Raw genomic sequence first — 19,592 nt, 5'->3', positions numbered from 1 at the left:
ATAACTTAGAACTATAGTAGAAAGCATAAGAAACTATCCTTTCAAGTCTGAAAAAATTGTGAGGAAAAAATACATGAGAAAATCTGAAAAACTGTTTTAGAACCAATCAGGTGTTCAGTACATTGGAATAAAGTGAAGAGCCTGGTCAGATCATATTGGTGCCAAAGATTAGGTGGATCTTGTTTCCATTAGGACTTCTTAATTACGTCCTGAGGAAGGGCTGACATTTCTAGGTCTCACAGGTATATCAAGTAGTTGGAATGAATATATTGACCTAACCTCATTTTTAAAAGGTCATTAAAAAGATTCAAGTTTTTTTCCTCTGTTTGGGTCTAGAAGGATTTAGTGTTTTAATAGCCCACTCTAGTATCAGGCACTGTGACCAACTCCCGAGTGGTGGCTGTTGCAATCGCAGTCCTAGGGATTAGGACCCCCACTAGATGTTTTCCTCCCACTCAGCAAATTTAAACTGAGGCTCTGGATTTCAGAGTTCTTAATTCAAACTGCTGACCTTTTCTTTACAAACTGAGAAAAGAAATTTTTAATGACAGTATGGCAGGTGGCTTCCAGGTTCTTTACATTTTCTTCCTACCAATAACACCATTTACTATACTTCCCACTGATAACGGCAAAATTTTCTTGGCTGAAAAGGGTGGGCATATATAAAGCAGCATATCAAGCAGAAGCAGATCGGCTTAGCCAGAAATACAGGAAAATAAACACACTCAAAGAGCTCAGTTTCTTCCTTGTACCTTTCTTGCTACAAGTCACAATTTCAGAAGGTTTTGTTGTAATTGATAATCCTAGAAAACGCATGTGCGATCTGAGAAACGAGTGACCCGAGTTGATGATTTGGGCCAAGATGGGCAAGGGAAGAGCAGACTTGCCTTTGTGTCACAAAATTCTGTTCCCCTTCTGTGGCGGATGCCAGGGATCGTTCTTTAGGAATGGGTAAATTCGGGCTGGTGGAGGTCAGTTGTACAGAAGACCTGTTTTTGCAAGGCCCCTGAGCTGGAGTAATTAAATTTTTAAAGAGTTGTTTATGTGTATATATATATGAGATAGTAAACTTCAAAGCCTAAAATACTTGCTGTCTGACCCTTCACAGGAAATGTTTGCTCACCTGTGCTCTAGATAATGCAACATGTTTACAGAAAGGATGCATTTATTTAATGCATGTTTTAACTATTAATTATGGACAATTAACCAAAGATTGTTGATTTTTCTAATTGGGATTGGAGGTGGCGGGATGAAGATAGGAGAAATTTGAAAAAGCTCTGTTTTGCCCCCTGAATTTCAGTGGGTGGCATAAGGGTTTACATCCATAGAGCGGGCTCATACATTTTCGTGGGGAAAGAGAAATGTCTGTTGAAGGGAGGAGCATAGATTTTAAAAAGAGAAGCAGTGCTGATAAGTGTTCACTTTAAAAATTTTAAAATAGTGGTCATAAATTTTATGGTAACCTTTTTAATTGTTTAATCTGTTTATACCTTATTTCTAACTTTAAGATTTAAAAATTTTAATCTTAAAAGTATTGAGAAAGGTAGGGTTGGTCACTTTGATTTCCTTAAACCATTTTAGGAGAGAGTATTTAGGGTTGTCATTATATCATTTATCTTGTATCCTTCAAGTTTTAAGTGTTCCCCTTAATCTATAGGAATTTATGCCTTTGTGCAAGTTTGCTTAGAGTGAAAGTCAACTTCTAAAACATTTATTTCCGGCTCACTTTAATGTGTGTGTTGAAAACTATTCAGGATGTCTAGTTTATAGTTTGCACATATATTTGAGGAAATAAGTACTTTGTGGGGTGTAGGTGGTGGGCAGTATGATTGTGGCTCTGGACTCAGACTGCCTTGGTTTGTCTCATCTCCACCGTGCACTAAGTGTGTATGACCTTGGTAGGGTTGTTCTTATCTTTTGTACCATCATTTCTTTATTAATGGGAATAATAATAGAACATACATCTTATGGTTATCAAAATCATTGACTTGGCTTTTTCATGGAAAACAGCAATTACCATAAGGGCCTAGCACTTAGTGTGCAGCCGATATGTGTCCAGTAGCTTCCCAGGTGGCTCAGTGGGTCAAGAGTCTGCCTGCATTGCCGGAGACCCAGGTTTGATCCCTGGGTTGGGAAGATGCTCTGGAGGAGGGCATGGCAGCCCACTCCAGTGTTCTTGCCTGGAGAGTTCCATGGATAGAGGAGCCCGGTGGGTTACAGTCCGTGGGGTCGCAAAGAGTTGGAGATGACTGAGCAACTAAACCTAACTATGTTAGTATTTTTAATATTTGTCACACTTTACCATTTGGTCATACTTTTTATGTGTTGAATATCTTTGGGAGCTTGAAAGCAGTTTTGGTTGTGAAAAGTATGGGCATATTAAAATTGAGAACGTCAAGTTCTGTTTTTCCTGAATAACAGTATTAGAACAATTACCGAGAATCCAGTAATTGGATGTCTAAATCCAGATATAGACATTTTAGATTAGGGATTTTATTACAGTATCATTTCAGCTTAACCTTTTAATTATTTACTAGTAAATGAAAGTTCATTCAGATGAAAAAGCTTAAGAATATTAAAGATACAGGTTAATATTTAAGTTAAAATTAAAGATACAGGGGTTTTAATAATTTGAAAATTAAAAGTCATGTATATGGAGCCATAAATGAGCTATTTTAATTATTTTTACATTTTAAATATTGACCATAATTACATGAATTAATGTTCTTAAAGAATAATGAGAAAAAGACAGTAGCAAAAATAAGTTTTATTCATTTTTAAAAAAATATGTTTTAGGGGTGTGTGTGTATATATGATGCATTTGGGAATGCGAGGAGATGGTCCCTGTTCTCATATAGTTTATGGTGAAGTTAAGAATAGAAACATTAAACCCATGACATTGTTGAAGGTACAGTCGTGAACTGGTACATGAGTTAAGAACAAGTCACCAAGAGTGTTCAATCAAGATGATAATACCTAGACTAAATAAAGTGAAGGAAAACAAAGTTACAAAGGGAAGATCTGAAGCAAATAGAGTTGTCTGGGCAAGGGGAGGTGGAGAAATGCAAAGCACACCACATGGGAAAAGCCTGACAGGAGACAGTGCGGGTAAAGAACCTGAAAGAAAGCCCGTGTGTCTAAACGTGGAAAGGGGGGGCTGGAGAGTGTAGGACTAGGAGTGTGCCAGAGAAGGCAGAGAAACAGTAATGGACTCCACATGTAATTCAGGGCTAGTAGACCACGTGAAGGATTTGGATCTCCAAAGAGCATGACAAGCCTCTGAAGTGCTTTAGGTAGAGGTGACCACCAGATCTGTGTTTTGGAAAGAGCATTCTAATTGCAATATGGAGAATAGATTTGAATGAGGTGAAAAGGGTTCATAGATAGGGTCCCAAAGAGTTGCACACGACTGAAGCAACTGAGCAGGCAGGTGGGTGGAAGGCACAAGTGGATGTGGGAAAGATGGATGATTTGAAATTGGATTGTTATGGAGATAGAGACAGGTATATGGGTTTGAGGCTAGGAAGGAAACATTCGTTTGGATGTGGTGGGATATTTGGAATGAGGCGAGAGAGAGAAATGGGCAGTGTGAAAAAGGTGACTTCTTGATTTTAGATTGGAGAGACGGTGATAATGTTGCCAGTCACCAAGGTAGAGAACTTGAAGGGGGCTGTTGGCATGAGCATCATGAGTGTAGTTTTGGATGTGTTGAGTTGAGGAGGCCTTGGGACTCTAAGGAGAGGACTCTTAAGAAAGTTCAGTGAGCAAGGCTAGGCTGTAGATACAAATTTGGAAAGCTTTGGCATAAAGATTGTCCAGGGAGTATAGAGAAAGGGTATGAGAGTGTCTGGAACTGAGCTGTGGGATATCAGACCTTAAGGAACCTCTCCACTTAATGGCCAGCGAAGTCAGTTTTTTTCCCCTGTGTATTTTCATGTATTTGTTTATCTTAATAGTTAAACACTTAGCTTAAGTACTCTGTTAGGTTCTGGGCAGACAAGTGAACAAGATCTAATCCCGTCTGTTCTTAGGTAGGACATGGACCAAGTAAATTGGCAGTTTTAGTATAACGTAGAGTCTTATGAACCTCTGAAAAGGGCAAGATAGTGGTAGGGACTATATATGTATTTTTGGGGGGAAGAGGATCATAGCTGTCACTAGATTCCTACATCTTAAGAACAATTAGTATGGTGTGGTAAGTACTGCAGAGTTCTGAAGAGTGGGGTAAAGGACTGGGAAGGAGTTTAATAAGTGTGCTGTGGAAACACAGAATGTCCACAAAAGAAGGGGCAGAGGCAGGTCATGGAAGGCAGTGAAGCCCAGACTGACACGGAGGAGGATTCAGGTGTGGAGGTGCATGGGTAAAGATTTCTTTCAGAGGGGTCAGCTTGCATAAGATCTCGAAGCCAGAAAGCATGAGGAGTTGAAGAATTGGAAGTATCTCTTCTAACTTAAAAATGAAATTTGGCTTTGAAAAATTGAAATATATTAAATAATCAAGGAGCGATGTCATTGGTAAAAGTGGATTCATATTTTATTAAAAAGATAACAGTTCTTCAGTCAAGATTTTCAAGTTTACTACTTGAAATGTATTTTGTAAAAAGACCCTAAAACAGGATCATCACAAAACTAAAGTTAACAAGCAATTAACTTCCTTGTCAAACTAAGAATTGTAAAAAGAATTTTGATCAATTTTAAAAAGTCACATTAGAATAATTATCATGTACAAGTTTTAAACTAGAAGGGACCCTATAAATATTGTAGACTTTGCTTTCAATTTTTAAGTAAATTATTTTAGGAAGGATTAGAGTAAAAATACCACTTAAAATTTTTGTATTTTGGTGTACTTTCTTCTGAATGCTTTTTCTGTTTATATCGTACTAGTGCTTGGAAAAGTATGTTTTGAGTCAAGATAATATTAGGGGAAAAAAGGATTCTGTAACTAGGGTTTGTGTATTTGTGCATTAAATAAAATAAATAGATTTATCAGGATTTTTCTGAGGCTTTAACATCATCGTGCTTTTGTGAATCTCGAAAGCTGAGAGGTAGTATGTATTATTTGATTTAGAACTTCTTTTCTAGAAGTGTTCGTTCTACCAGTAATGATAAACTAGACTCCGTATTCTTTTAAATTGTCTAATCAAAGTGAGACAATATGGCTCCATATTGTCTCTATGACAGTATATTAAGATAAAAAGTAAGATAGGTTCCCCTTAATTGGCTTCAATCTAGAGAATGAATATCAGCTAATTTAAAAAAATAGCATTTACGTTCTTTTGCAGTTAGAGTATAACGGATACTACAAGATAGATTGAGATCACTTAATCCCTCACTTCCTCAAAATCTATTTTATAAGAATTCATACTAAAATTGCCATTAATAAGTGGACCTTTTAAAAAATGTGGTCTTGTCTTTTTAGGCTCTTTGACATTTTCTCAGACTTTACTTTTCCTGTTTTTTTTTTTTTAAATTGAGGTGAAATTAACATATAGCATTATTTTAGTTTCAGGTGCAAACATAATGATTCAAAATTTGTATATATTGTGAAAGATCAAAAGAAGTCCTGTCACTATACATACTTAAAGCATTTTTTTTTTCTTGTCATGAGAAAGTTTAAGATCTGTTAAAGCTTTCAGTTGTACAGTACAGTATTATTAACTATAGTCACCATGCTCTTCATCATACCCTTATGGCTTGTATATTTTATAACTGTAAATCTTAAACCTTTTGACTCTTCCTACTTGGGTGCGAAATGGGTAAAGAGTCAGAGGGTGCAAGCTTCCAGTTACTATTTTTTTTTTAGTCTAAATGAACTTGAGTGGCAGTTCTCAAACTTTACATCGGCACCTCTTTACATTAATGAAAATTATTGCAGTTCCTTTGTGTGTATTATCTATTCATATTTACCACTTAAAAATTAAAACAAGTTTTAAAATATTTTTATTCATTTAAATATAATAAACTCATTTCATGTTAATATAAGTAAAAAAATTTTTATAACATCATTATTTCCCAAAACAAATTTATGAAGTGAGTGGTATTGTTTTATCCTTTTGAGGATGTTTAATCTCTGGCTTAATAGAAGGCAGATTTCTTGTATCCCCTTAGACATGCAGTCTGTTGGGACATTGCTGGAAAACTTAGGCAAATAACATCTTCATATTATTCATTTTTAAAAAAAATTTTTGGCTGTGCTGTGCAGCATGCAGGATCTTAGTTCCCCTGACAAGGGATTGAACCTGTGTCCCCTGCAGTGGAAGCATGAAGACTCACAATTTTTACTTGAGAAATCCCTAGGAGTCCCCAGAACACACTTTGAAAACAGCTAAACTAGAATATTTAGGTACTGCCGTGAGAATTTTTTTGTAACTTGGTAATCTAAACATAAAGTGAAAACATAGTGTACTTTTTCCCCCTAATTTAATATCTTTACATTATTATGCAAATATTATCTATTTAATAAAAGACTTTTCAGGATGGATAATAAACATAAAGCATTTTACATCTTGGTTTTGAATGCTAATCTAAATTAAGCAATATTTTGAAGTTGTTCCAAAAACAGCCCAAACTTTGTAGTTGGTAGATTTATAGTCAAACTTGTTTCATTTAACAGTTGGAATTCGGCCTTTCTCTCTGTGAAGTTTTTGGTAAATTATAAATTTCAGCATAGAAATTATATAGATGTCTTTAGATTTTGTAATGAGAACATAAACTGTGTAGTTTTCTTTAATCCTGAACTATTCTGGAGATTTTTAAAAATATCATTGGTGATAAAAAGTGTTTATAGTTAGATGATTTTTTGTTTATTTTGAAAATTAAAATATTAGACTGGAACATACCATTTTAGGTTATAATATATATTTTTTCATTGTTCAGCATTTGCATTGACTAGCATCTGTTAGTTTATAACTTGCTGTATTTAGGTTCCATCAATTCTTTTAGCATTTTTCCTCTTCAGTGGATTAAATCATGGTTGGGTAGTTGTTTTATACTGTGAATCAAGGGATTTCACTGAATGAATGTGAATTTTTCCCCCCAAGTAAAATGAAATGTGACTAGCAAGAACAAATTACTATGTTTTTAAAAGTACATTTTATTTACTGTAAATAATTGTATCCTGTATCCCCACTGTATTTAGCAAACATTTTATCTGTGTCTTTCACATAATAGGTGAAGTATTACAGACATTTAGCACCTGATCACTTGCTGCAGATCTGTCATCGACTGGGACCTCTTCTTGAGCAAGAGATTCCACAAAGTGTTCCTGGAGTACAAACTTTGTTAGGAGCTGGAAGACAGTCCTTGCTACGCACAAACAAAAGTATGAAAAATTTCTAACAGCATTTAGATGGTCTTTTTCTCACTTTTTGTCTTTGTGTCCTATCTTTATATCCAATAAAAAATGTTTGTGTTTAATAGGCTGCAAGCATGTTGTGTGGAAAGGATCTGCTCTGGCTGCATTGCATTGTGGAAGACCACCAGAGTCACCAATTAACTATGGTAGCCCACCCAGCATTGGTGAGTTGTTTGAGTTCATTACCAAGTTGATAGCCTCTTAGTAAAGAGCTTTTGAAAATAAAAATGTTTTTTACTTGCTGTGAAGTCAGAGAATTTTCATTTTTTGTGTATTAGCCTTCAAAGAGGAAAAAGCCCTCAAATTTTTTTCTTATGTTAGTAATCTATAATGAAAAAGTCATAAGAATGTGTAATTATGGATTATAAATATTGTACCTATCTAATGAGCTCATTGGTATTTTTATAGAATATTGTTTTTTAAAGATATATGTCATTCTGTTGATTCAGTAGGCAATTGTATCATAATACAGATTAGTTGTAATAGTGTGGTTATTTTTATGAATAATTGTGTACTTTTTGGCCTTTAAAATTTCAAGAAGGAAAACTGATGTAGATAGATCTTCTTGAAATGCCCTCTAAATTCATCCTTTTTAACTCCACTACTACAGGGTGCTTACCTTACCTGAATTACTATAGCCTCCTTCACATAGTCTTGCTTCCGGGATCTTCTCCCTCTCTCCCTTTCAGGTTATACTATATGTAACCCTGTAATATTACTCTTATTTAATTCTACTTCTGCTATGTCTCTCTTCTGCTCAAGGTAGTATGAGAGGTAGCTTATGGTATTTTAATGGAGTTGCAGTTCCTCTACCACCAAGTCTTACTTCTGACTTTCATAGAGCTTCGTATTTTAATCATAGCCTCTTCTGTCCCTACCCTCCTGCTTAGTTAGAAGTGTCTTCTCCCTCTTTCTTCTACCTGTCCAGATTATACTTATTTCTCTTCCTTTTCTGGGTAATTACAGTCAGTATTACCATATTATAATTTGTCAGTATTATGGTTTTGTATAACTTGTTTAATGTTTATATAAAATATGCTTTTCTATTGTTTTACTTACAGAAGTACTTTCTAAGGTTTTGTGTTTTATCTGGGGCATTTTGTATTTCATAGACAATTTTGATGTATTTGGGTATAAATCTAACTGTTAGTACTGGAAAGATGATCTCTTTTACTTTAGATTTTTCTCATTGGTTTCATGAAGTTTGACTGTGATATTCCTTGGTGTCATTTTTTTCTGTTTATCAAGCTTGAGATTTATTAGGCTTCTTGAATCTGTAATGTCTTTTATTGGCATTGGAAAATTGTCAGCCATTATCTTTTAAAATAACATGTCTGCTCCATTCTCTCTCCTCTCCTGGAACTCCAGTTAAACAGATGCTAGGCTTTCTCACTGTCTTCTCTCTTCCCCTCTCTTGTATGATTTACATCTTTTTTAGTTTTCTCTGAGCTGTTTTCCAAAGTTATCTTGTGGTTTACCCATGGTGGGTAATCATGGGTGATCTTTTTTTTTTTTAATATGATTGTCCTGGTTAAATAATGATTCCTATGTGTTCTCAGTATAATGAACAACTATAAAACAACAAAGGATTTGAGACACGAGTATATTTTCACCTAGAAAATTATACTAGGAAGTAGAACAGTTTTCTTAAAAGAAGGGGAAGGTAAATTTATTAGAAGTGTCCCCTCTAGGGAAAAGTCTATCCTTTTTTTGAAAAAATGCAGATCCATTTAATAAGGGGAATATGTTGTTCTTTCAACGCATTGTCAGGCAACACTGTGGAAGGCAGTGAAAGTGCAAAAATGATTGATAGTAACTTTCCTCTTAACATTTGCTATGTGAGTAATTACTCTGTTCAGGCACTATTCTAACCATTTTCCATTTATTTTTATCTTTTAAAACCTTAAGTGATCTTTAGGTAGGAAATACTTTTACTTTACAGAGAAGGAAATTGAGGCATGAAAAGGTTTGGTGACTTGACCAGGGTTACATGTTTAGTGAGTCGTGAAAGTACAGTGACTCCCATTATGCTGTTCCTTATTCTTAATAAACTAATAGTTAACAGTTGGTTAACACTTGGCTACTCAAGAAAGTTGGTATTAGTCATATTTTGGAAAAGGATACCAGATTATATTTATAAAGTCAGATAAAGTATTTTAGGCCATGTCATTAATCATCAGATCAGTAAATATTGCTGACGTGGTTATAGGGGATTTAAATATGGCAAAAATAACTTGAGCTTTGTGTCACATCAAGAGAAATGCCGCTGGTATATTCAGGTAATAGAATTAATTACCATGCAGGTAATTGTTGTACCTTTCTGAAAGAGTTTTATTTCATTTTTAAGGTTTATGATAACATTTTTCCATTCAGATTTTCAGGAAGTTGCTCTTCATATTTAAAAAACAAAAAAACGCCTGTACTGGAACGCTGATTTTACCTGATGTTTTTGTATTCGCATATAATTTTTGACATCTCTAAAGAGAAGCTGGACTAATCAAAATGACTCTACTTACTAATAGTCGTAGTTTAGTGCCGTGTCTCTTCAGTTCACCTTGGTGACAGTCTTAAATGTCTTGTCATTATTATGAAAGTGTGATTGGGTGGTAATGGGAAGAAAAAGTCATTAGGTTTTTTGGCAGAATAATTTGCCTGCATAGTGATACAATATTCATTTCAGGTTATCACAGACTATGAGTCAGAAGATTTTTATTTTTAAATATGAGTGTTAGTATCTTATTTTGTTGATTCCTCTGCCATTTCTGTCTGGCTGCCTCTAAAAATTTTCCTTGTTCTTTTCCTGGATCAATGTAGTATTACCAAAGACCCATGTAATAAAAAGATCTTAGCATTATAGCTTTTCTTAAAATACAAATGGGAATGTTTAGTGTAGATTCAAATATTTAAGGTTTGATACATTTGGGAAATAGGCTTTTTAAAAAAATTTTTGAAATAAATTACTTACTGGAAAGTTGCTCAAAAAGCTATTATAACCCGTTGCGCAGTTTTTCCTCATGTTACAGTCCTATATTATCTAGAATTCCTTAAAACTGCTCCGCCAATGTTATTATTAACTAAACACCAGACCATATTCATATCTCACCACATTTTCCAACTTAATTACTTTTTCTTGTTTCAAGATCTGGTACAGAATACAATACTGCATTTAAGGCTTGCACAGTTTTTTTAATTAAACTTTTTACTATAACTCAGAAAATCATTTAAGATTGGGGTGATGGTAAATTGGATTTTCCTTTCTTAGATTTTTTTTTCAGTAAGGCCTGTATATTCTGTTCAGTCCTTTGCATCTGTTTTCCATTGCCACAGCCACATGTGGGCCTTGTGCTCTTTGCCTGGAGCTCTGCATCATTCATTCACTTCCCAGGTAAATATTAGTGTTAGTCACTCAGTCGTGTCTGACTCTTTGAAACCCCTTGGACTGTGGCCCGCCAGGCTCCTCTGTCCATGGAGTTCTCTGGGTCGGAATGCTGGAGTGGGTGGTCATTCGTGGGTGGTCATTCCCTTCTCCAGGGGATCTTCCCGACCCAGGAATTGAACCCAGGTCTCCTGCATTTCAGGCAGATTCTTCACCATCTGAGCCACCAGGGAAGCGTGAGTAAAGACTGCATCCCTGCATCATGTCCCACACTGGCTTAGAGCTGGAGAGTAGGATAATGAGGAGCATGGCCTCTGCTCTCCTAGAATTACAGATTAAATGATCTCCTGCCTCCAGTCTTATTCCTCTACCCTAGAACTTAGCTCTAAACCAGGGTTTCTTAACTTCAGCACTGTTCTCATTTTGAGCCACATAATTCCTTTTCATAATTGACTGTCCTATGCATTGTAGGGTGTTTATCAGCATCCTTGTCTGTAGCAACTCCAGTGGTAACTACGGAAATGTCTCCAGAACATTCCCAGATACCCCTGGGGTAAAATTGCCTCCTGTTGAGAACTGCGGCTCTGAACTTTCTAAAATGCAGATGTGATCACGTCATGCCTCCTTTTCCCCAGTGACTTTGAATAGTCTCAGCCCTGTAATGTGGCTCACAAAATGGACCTTCTCCCGCCTTTTCCTCACTTGTACCTTGTGCTGCAGCTTTGTACAACTATTTGGCAGTTCTTAAAATCAGCCAAAGTCTTTTCATCCCTTTCTCTCTGCAGTGTCCCTCATTCTATGAACATTTATCTATTCATGCTTTAAAACCTTAATGTAACCAAGCAGAATTAAGTACTTATACTTACTCTGCTATAGCTTTTGTCACATAATCATGGCTATTTATTTACCTTTGTTTTTTCTGCTGTACTGTTAGGTTCTGGAAGTTGGAAAGTATGTGTTTGTGCTCTGTATACACCCAACTCCTCAGCATTAGTATATATTTAATAAAAAGGCAGTAGGTAATTGATATAATTGGTGACCTCCAGTAGAACAGGAAAAGTTCAGAAATGGGTTGGGGGTAAAAAACAGAGTAGATGGTTGGAAGAAGAGAGAGACTCAGTCTTCAAGGATAGCTGTGAGGTAAACAAAAACCCCAAAACTGACTTTTAGGAAATAAAGTTTATTAGTGAACTGGGTTATTGGTTCATTGTACCTGGAATATTAAAACTCATACCTGTATAATTTCGAAACCAACTCTGGAGTTTATCTCAGTGCTTTCTTACCCTATTTTATTGTATTATCTGCTTTTAAATCTTGACTACTTTGTACCTCCTATTATTTGATACAAATTGTGAAAACTGCTTGAATTTCAGTCTCAGGGCAGAATAACCAATGTGAGTTGGCTCCTTTCCAGCCCTTTACAACCTCCTGTAATAAATGTTTTTGAGAGGCAGAAAAATAAAAAAATTCCATTAATCTGTTATCACTAACTTCTGACAATTTTCTGTGGAAGAGTTGTGAATGTGTACTTGTCATGGCAACGTTTACTTTCAGAGGTGCTAACAAATCTCTGATATTTGTCCTTTCTCACCTCCTTACCCATGTTATGCCTCTTTTTGAATACAGTTTATTCTGTATTTACCTATGATAAACAACCCTACTTCAATAGTAAGTGACATGGTTGGGGAAGAAAGTAGGAGAGGAGATAAATACATTAAGGCTGTTTTTAAAGTTAAATTTGGAGACTGTGAAGCATGTTTATCTTGTGAAAAAGATTGTATTAAATTAAAGCAGTCATTTGCTAATTGCCTTGTTTGCCTTTTTCTTAGATTTAACATGTCAGCAAAGTAAACTCCTAATCTCTAGGTTTCCCAAGTTTTCATCTCTTTTGTTTGCCAGATGCTACCATCTCTTTGTTATTTTACTTGTTGCTTCTGCAGCAAAGTTGCAGTCTTGGTGAGTGGAAATAAGGAGTATTGGAGAACCTGATTCTTCAAAATGTTTGTGTGTAAGGAGTCAGCTTTGCCTTTAAAAGCAGCTTTACTCCACAAATATCCAGTTAAGGTTAAAAAGCCTATACAGTAGTTCCTCTCTTTTGATGGTGGATATGTTCTAAGCTCTCCTGTGGATATTTGAAACGGCAGATTGTACCAAACCCTATATATATTGCTTTTAAAGAAGTATCTGATAAAGTTTAATTTATAAATTAGGCACAGTAAGAGATTAACAATAACTAATAAATAGAACAGTTATAACTATATACAGTTGACTGTTGAACAGTCCAGGGATTAGGGGCACTGATTTCTCTGTCCCTTGCAATTATGTAGTACTGTAGTATTTATTGAAAAAATCCTAATATAAGTGAATCCATGTTGTTCAGTGGTCAGCTATACTGTAATGAAAGTTTTGTGAATGTGATCTCTCATTTTCTCTCTCAAAATACCCCATTGTACAAATTTAATGCCTTTTTTTTTAGCCTCAACTACGCACTTATCACAGAGTGCTGCTGTAGTTTTTGTGATTTGAAGTGCAACAGCAAAACTAGCACACATTCTTTTTCCTTCATCACAGTTTCACAGATAAAATATTCATTCTTTTATTTATTTATTTTTTGGCCTCACCTTGCGGTTTGTAGAATCTTAGTTCCCTGACCAGCGATTGAACTTCAGGCCCTGGTAGTGAGAGCACCAAGTCCTAATCATTGGGCTGCCAGGGAATTCCTAGGAATTTTTTTTTCCCTTTGTTTACTTAGCTGAAAACTTTCACCTTTTCACTGAAAGGATACATTTTACAGCTTCTCTTTGGCTTATTTGAATTGCCCACATCACTACTCTTACACTTTAAGCCATTATTAAGTAAATAAAGGTTACTTGAACACAAGCACTGCAATACCAGGAACAGTCAATCTGATGACCGACATGGTCTGATAACTCAAATGACTGCTAAATGAATGAACCGGATATGCTGGACTATGGAGAAGGCAATGGCAACCCAATCCAGTATTCTTGGCTGGAGAATCCCATGAACAGAGGAGCCCAGCTGGATACAGTCCATGGGGTTGCACAGAGTCAGACACAACTGAGTGACTAACACAACATGCTGGACTAAAGGATCCTGGGTAGCATGGATCATCGATCACACTACTCAGAATGGTGTGCAGTTTAAAACTCAGAGGAGTTGTTCATTGCAGGAATTTTCCATTTAGTATTTTCAGACTGATTGACCACAGGTAACTACAACTGCGGAAAGAGAAACCGTGAATTAGGGAGGGACTACTGTATGTTAAAAGGAGTCTTAAATCTTGTCCACATTTCTAGTTTTCTCAGAGGAAATAGTTTGAACAAAGGCACCAAATATTCACTTAAAATTAGTTATGAATCTTGACTGCTCAAGATGTGTGGCCTTAGGCAAGTTGTTTATTTTTTCAACCTCTCAATTTCCTCATCTGTAAAGTGGAGATAATATCTACCATATCTAGTTATTTGGAGGCACCATGAAATTAAAAGACGCTTACTCCTTGGAAGGAAAGTTATGACCAACCTAGATAGCATATTCAAAAGCAGAGACATTACTTTGCCAACAAAGGTCCGTCTAGTCAAGGCTATGGTTTTTCCAGTGGTCATGTATGGATGTGAGAGTTGGACTGTGAAGAAGGCTGAGCACCGAAGAATTGATGCTTTTGAACTGTGGTGTTGGAGAAGACTCTTGAGAGTCCCTTGGACTGCAAGGAAATCCAACCAGTCCATTCTGAAGGAGATCAGCCCTGGGATTTCTTTGGAAGGACTGATGCTAAAGCTGAAACTCCAGGACTTTGGCCACCTCATGCGAAGAGTTGACTCATTGGAAAAGAGTCTGATGCTGGGAGGGATTGAGGGCAGGAGGAGAAGGGGACGACAGAGGATGAGATGGCTGGATGGCATCACTGACTCGATGGACGTGAGTCTGAGTGAACTCCGGGAGTTGGTGATGGACAAGGGGGCCTGGCATACTGCGATTCATGGGGTCGCAAAGAGTCGGACACAACTGAGCGACTGAACTGAACTGAAATGAGTAGTAAAGTGAGGCACAAAGTAGGTGACAGAAGATGTTATATTCTAACTTTGTAACATTCAGTTAATTATTTTGCAAAAACATCTAGAGTACATTTTTAAAGAGGAGATTCTAGGAGATTCTTTTCCCTTCTCATTTTCACTGTTATGTTTTGCCATATTTTCAATACTGTATTTGACTTATTCTGAAATGGCTCTTAGCATATCTGGCACTGGGCTAGGGTCTGCAATTGTAGGGTTAAATTTTTTTCTTTTATGACTATATTTCTTTAATAGTTCTTAGAAAAAGCTTTTATATTATTATAAATCTTGGAGCTTTAGCATATAATGTCTAATTTAACAATTGGCGTATAATTCAGTAAATTTTAAGATTCTATTCATTCTTTCCCTAATACTCTACTCAGTCTTGTACCTTTTCCTGCCTTTTATACAATCCATATTTTAATCCTTAGTTAGGTGTCTACTCATCACTTATTTGCATACATTTATTTTGATCTGCTGTTTTCTCAGTAACCATTTTTCCTTCCAGAATTTATTTTCTTTTGCCATTTTAATCTTCTAGCTAGGAAATAGTTATATGGTTTTATAATTTGTGTTGTTCTTTAACCATTTACATATTTGGGGGGCAGTCCTTGGTTTTGTTTTTTAATCTGTCCCCTGGATGATATTTACTGCTTTTAGGGCTTGAGGATAGAGGTTATTATTGTATTATTCCTTATAGATCCAGCCCCTCAGCATCAGTAAGTATTAAATGAAGAGATAATATATAATTGCTGTAATTGATGAACTGGGGTAGAATAGGAAAAGTTCAGAATAATATTCATATTTTCACTTGTCACAGATTTTTGTTTTTTTATCTCCCTTCTCCTTCACCCCTCCCCTGCTCACCTCTTCCTTCTTTCCTTCCTAAAAACAGGTAGTTAATGAGAGACTACTAAAATGTATTGCATTTTTGTTTTTTAAGGGAAATAAAACTAATGTTCAGTATGCCAAAGCACCACATATATAAAATAGACATTCATATTTTTCTTTTGTTTAAATTTCTTTTCAAATTGTGATTGACCAAAAAAGGGGAGGCACTTTGAAGAATGACAGTTTCCTTGGGTGAGTTTAAATGGTTGCTCTTGTGGCTGTGTTTATTTTCTTTTGTAAATCGTACAGTAAAATTTGTTTTTAGGTTATGGATGTGATAAGAGGTGCCCCCCTGCCCACCATATGATGTGTCTGACATATAATTTCAGAACTAATTAGGAAGCACTAGCCATTTCCTTTTTTAGTTTGCATCATATCTTTTTCCAGATTGATTATTGGGTTTGATGTTAAATCTCATAGCTCTCTAAGTGAAGCAAATTATCATATTTTCTTCGTAAAGTCTCTGACTTTTTATTTCAAATTTCTTCAGGGAAACTTTGAAGTTCAGGATTGAACATCTAACTAGACATCTTAAAAACTGGGAAGTCCATGATTAAGCTGAGTAGATATTTACATAAACAGCAGCAATTTGTTCAAGCATCTTTAGGGAGATGCAAGGGGAAAATGATCTCACATAAAAGTCTCTTAAAAAAAAGTAAAGGAAAAAAGTAAGATCCACTTTTATAATATGAAGATTTGACTGTTTAAGGACTGTCAGTATAGATGTTAGTACATAATGCTGTCAAGTTTATAAAAGGTTTTTATTTGCTTTTTATAATAACTGCAAACTACCCCACCTTTATTAATGAGAAAACTGAAACTTAAGAGAGGTGGTGAGTAACTCAGTTATATCTTTGGATATTTTATTTCTCATCTTATGCATTTAGCTTTGATCATATTTATATAGCACCTTTTTACCTTTCCTGTGAAATTCTATATTCATTAGTCTTGTACTACCCGTGTCCATTTTATTGATTTGGGTATAGGAACTTTTTGAATCATGCCCCAGTATATGAATTCTAGAAACAGTAAAACATGGTGTGTTCTCTCAAGTTTGTATCTTGCCTGATAAATACTTAAATTTGAGAGAAAATATTCAGTTCCTTGAGAAGGCCTTCATAATCTTGTTGGCCCACTGATTAAGTTTTTCTAAAATGAAATTTTGTGTTTTGAACCCTCTGATTTCTTTTGTAAAATCACCTTTTGCTTTTAGTTACATACCTTCAGATCTGTTCTCATTGTTCTCAAGAGATAAAACTGCAGTTATCCCAAAGCAAATCTTTTACCATATTATTCCCACTTTTTTCTCCCTAGAAAGCTTCAATTTATTGTCTTTGGAAAATAGCCCAAAATGCCTGGCATAGCCTAGAAAGCACTCTGCAGTCAGCCTCTTCCTCCTTAGTCGTTTTCTCTGATGCTGCCTCGTTTGTGCTCCAAGGGCTGGTCACACCTGACTTCCTTCTGTTGCTTAAATGTTGCGCTCCTTCCAGCCTCCGACCATTGCACACGCCCTTCCCTCCACCTAGATAGATTATCACCTCCCTGCCTTCCCTGGCTGTTCATTTTCCAGGTATTTAAATATCAGTTTTTAGGGAAGTGTACTCTGACTCCCTGATATCCTCCTGCCCTATACGTTTAGGATCCTTTGGTGTATATTTCAAGATTTCTCTGTACCTTCTATTTGATGGAACTTAACATTGTTGTAAGTCCTTGTTCATGTCTTTCTTCCCTGCTAAACTGCAGTCTCCATGATGGTAAGTTCTGTCTTTTGTTTTTCTTTGTTATATCCTTTAGTTCATACTTGGCCGATATAGGTGCTCTATAAATGTTTGTTGACTCAAAATTGAATGGTTAAAATGTTTGGGGGGAAAAAAAAACCCTAACTTTTTAAAAAATGAATTTTTATTGAAATAGCTATTAAAATATTTAAAACTGAAAATATTATACCATTGTATTTTCTGTATCATCACATGAGTTTCCAGGAAAGAAATGAGAAGGAAGAATCATACAAATCAGGGATTGTACAGCTCTAATAAATTACAACTTGTAATGTCTGGTTTTTTGTTTGGTTTGGTTTTTTAGTGCTTATTTTTGTATTTGGTTGGTGAATTTTTTTTTTTTTGCTTAACTCTTGAAATCATTTTTTCATCTTCTGTGTTTTATTTCCGTTAGTATTTGAGTTCTTTTCAGGCATTATTCATATTTGTGACATCTGCTAAATCTTAAAAACATGGTGTCTTTCAAATGGGAATTACAACTAAACTTGAAATTAAATAGGTAGAGATTTGGAGGGCAGCTGCTGTTCATACTAATTATTTTAGATATGTTATAAAAGAGGGAGGGAGGATCTCTTGGGTTTTGTGTCACCCATGTAATTATTTCGCTTTGCTTTTCTGTTTTCTCTTGCCTCACTCCCCATCCTTTTTTTTTTGTGGACAGATAAGCTAATTACAGGATTATTCTTCAAATGTTGCAACCCTTTGCACTTTAAAGTTGGCATTTTTGTTCATTATGATTATTGTTATAGAATTTTATTTGTCTTGTTCTTATGTCGAGTCGTTACTAGTTACTTGTGTATTGTGATAGAGACCAGATGATGCTGTGGAAATAAACCAACCTGTGTTGAATTATTTCCTAGATTATCTCTGGCCCTCAGATTACGAATATTTGGTTGTAATTTTCTACTAATAGCTATTTGTATCTAATATCTGTTAGAATTACTGTGGTGAGCTTTTCACTCGTGGCTCTATAGAGAATTAAATGTTACAGGTTCCTTCGTATATATGTCCTTAACAAATAAAATTGAATCTAAACTATCTTTACCATCTTTTACTTTAAAAATTTAATGGGAAAGATTTAGAAACAAACATAAACAAAGTTGATGACCCATTGTATTTTATGGCTTCTGAATCAAACTAGACGTGAATACTTTGTAGTATATCCATTGTCAAATAGGCAATGGTTATTCTCTGTAGTGTATACATTCATGTACTTTAATATGCTTAGTCTTTAGGGTTTCTTTTTTTTTTAATGATTAAATAAATTTAAATTCCTTGAATCTTTATCCCTGGATCTGTTTTTATCAGTCTTTGAATTTAAGCTTAATCTCTTTAGACAGTTCATATCTTTCATATTACTCTTGAGCTCCTCAAGGTAGGCTGAGCTATACTTTATTTAATAAAATATTAATCAGGATGTACATATGCTCAATGCAGAAAACTTGGAAAACAGAGCAGCTGAAAAATTAACCAGTCTCACTGGTTATCTGTTACTAATACGTCAGCATGTTTCCTCTCAGTCTTTTTTTCCTAATGTTTGTCTACTTAAGCAGTATGGTAAGAGTGCACTCTTTGGAATAAGCTTGAATTCAAACCTGGGCTTCATCTCTGGGATTGAATGGGAAAATTACATTCTGCCTTTCAGTTCTGTTATTGGTAAGGAGTGTCCGCAGTACGCGGATAATTGTCATACCCATTTTAAAGATCCATGAGGATTAAATCAGAATGTATATGAAGTTCCTTGAACAGTGTCAGGTACATAGTAAAAGCACTCAGTAAATATTAGCTATTATTTTCCAAATCTGCTACACATCATAATAGTTTTCTGTTGCTTTTTTCCCCTCCACAAGAATAGCAGATAAGACTTTTTTGTACTAGATTCTTGAAGCCGCCCCCATAAGAACCTCTCTCTAGCTTCAATCACTGTTGACTTTCATCTTCCTTAATAGGTACTTTCTCAAGATACTTGATTCTTGGTTTTAGCGTAAGTTTTCTTTTAGGGAATTAGATAGCTGTTTTTTGTGACCTGCACAATTGCATCATCTTTTCCATTCAAACATTTTTGTGATCCTTTAAAAAAATTTTTTTATGTAATTTTATGCATTAGCAAATACTTTATTACC

General features: G+C 35.4%; 1 protein-coding gene across 5 annotated transcripts in view; it reads left to right on the top strand.

Annotated features, from left to right (window-relative positions):
* Positions 1-19,592, top strand: part of PHIP (pleckstrin homology domain interacting protein) — a 128,407-nt gene that overhangs the window by 8,860 nt on the left and 99,955 nt on the right. For all 5 annotated transcript variants that reach the window (XM_027550985.1, XM_027550984.1, XM_027550982.1 and 2 more), the window contains exons 5-6: positions 7,171-7,321; positions 7,420-7,518. In XM_027550985.1, coding sequence (XP_027406786.1) covers positions 7,171-7,321; positions 7,420-7,518 — 250 coding nt within the window. The remainder of the gene's footprint in view (positions 1-7,170; positions 7,322-7,419; positions 7,519-19,592) is intronic.

Source organism: Bos indicus x Bos taurus, chromosome 9, assembly GCF_003369695.1.
Source record: "Bos indicus x Bos taurus breed Angus x Brahman F1 hybrid chromosome 9, Bos_hybrid_MaternalHap_v2.0, whole genome shotgun sequence".
Classification (NCBI taxonomy): domain Eukaryota; kingdom Metazoa; phylum Chordata; class Mammalia; order Artiodactyla; family Bovidae; genus Bos; species Bos indicus x Bos taurus.
This window is presented reverse-complemented; position numbering and strand designations above follow the sequence as displayed.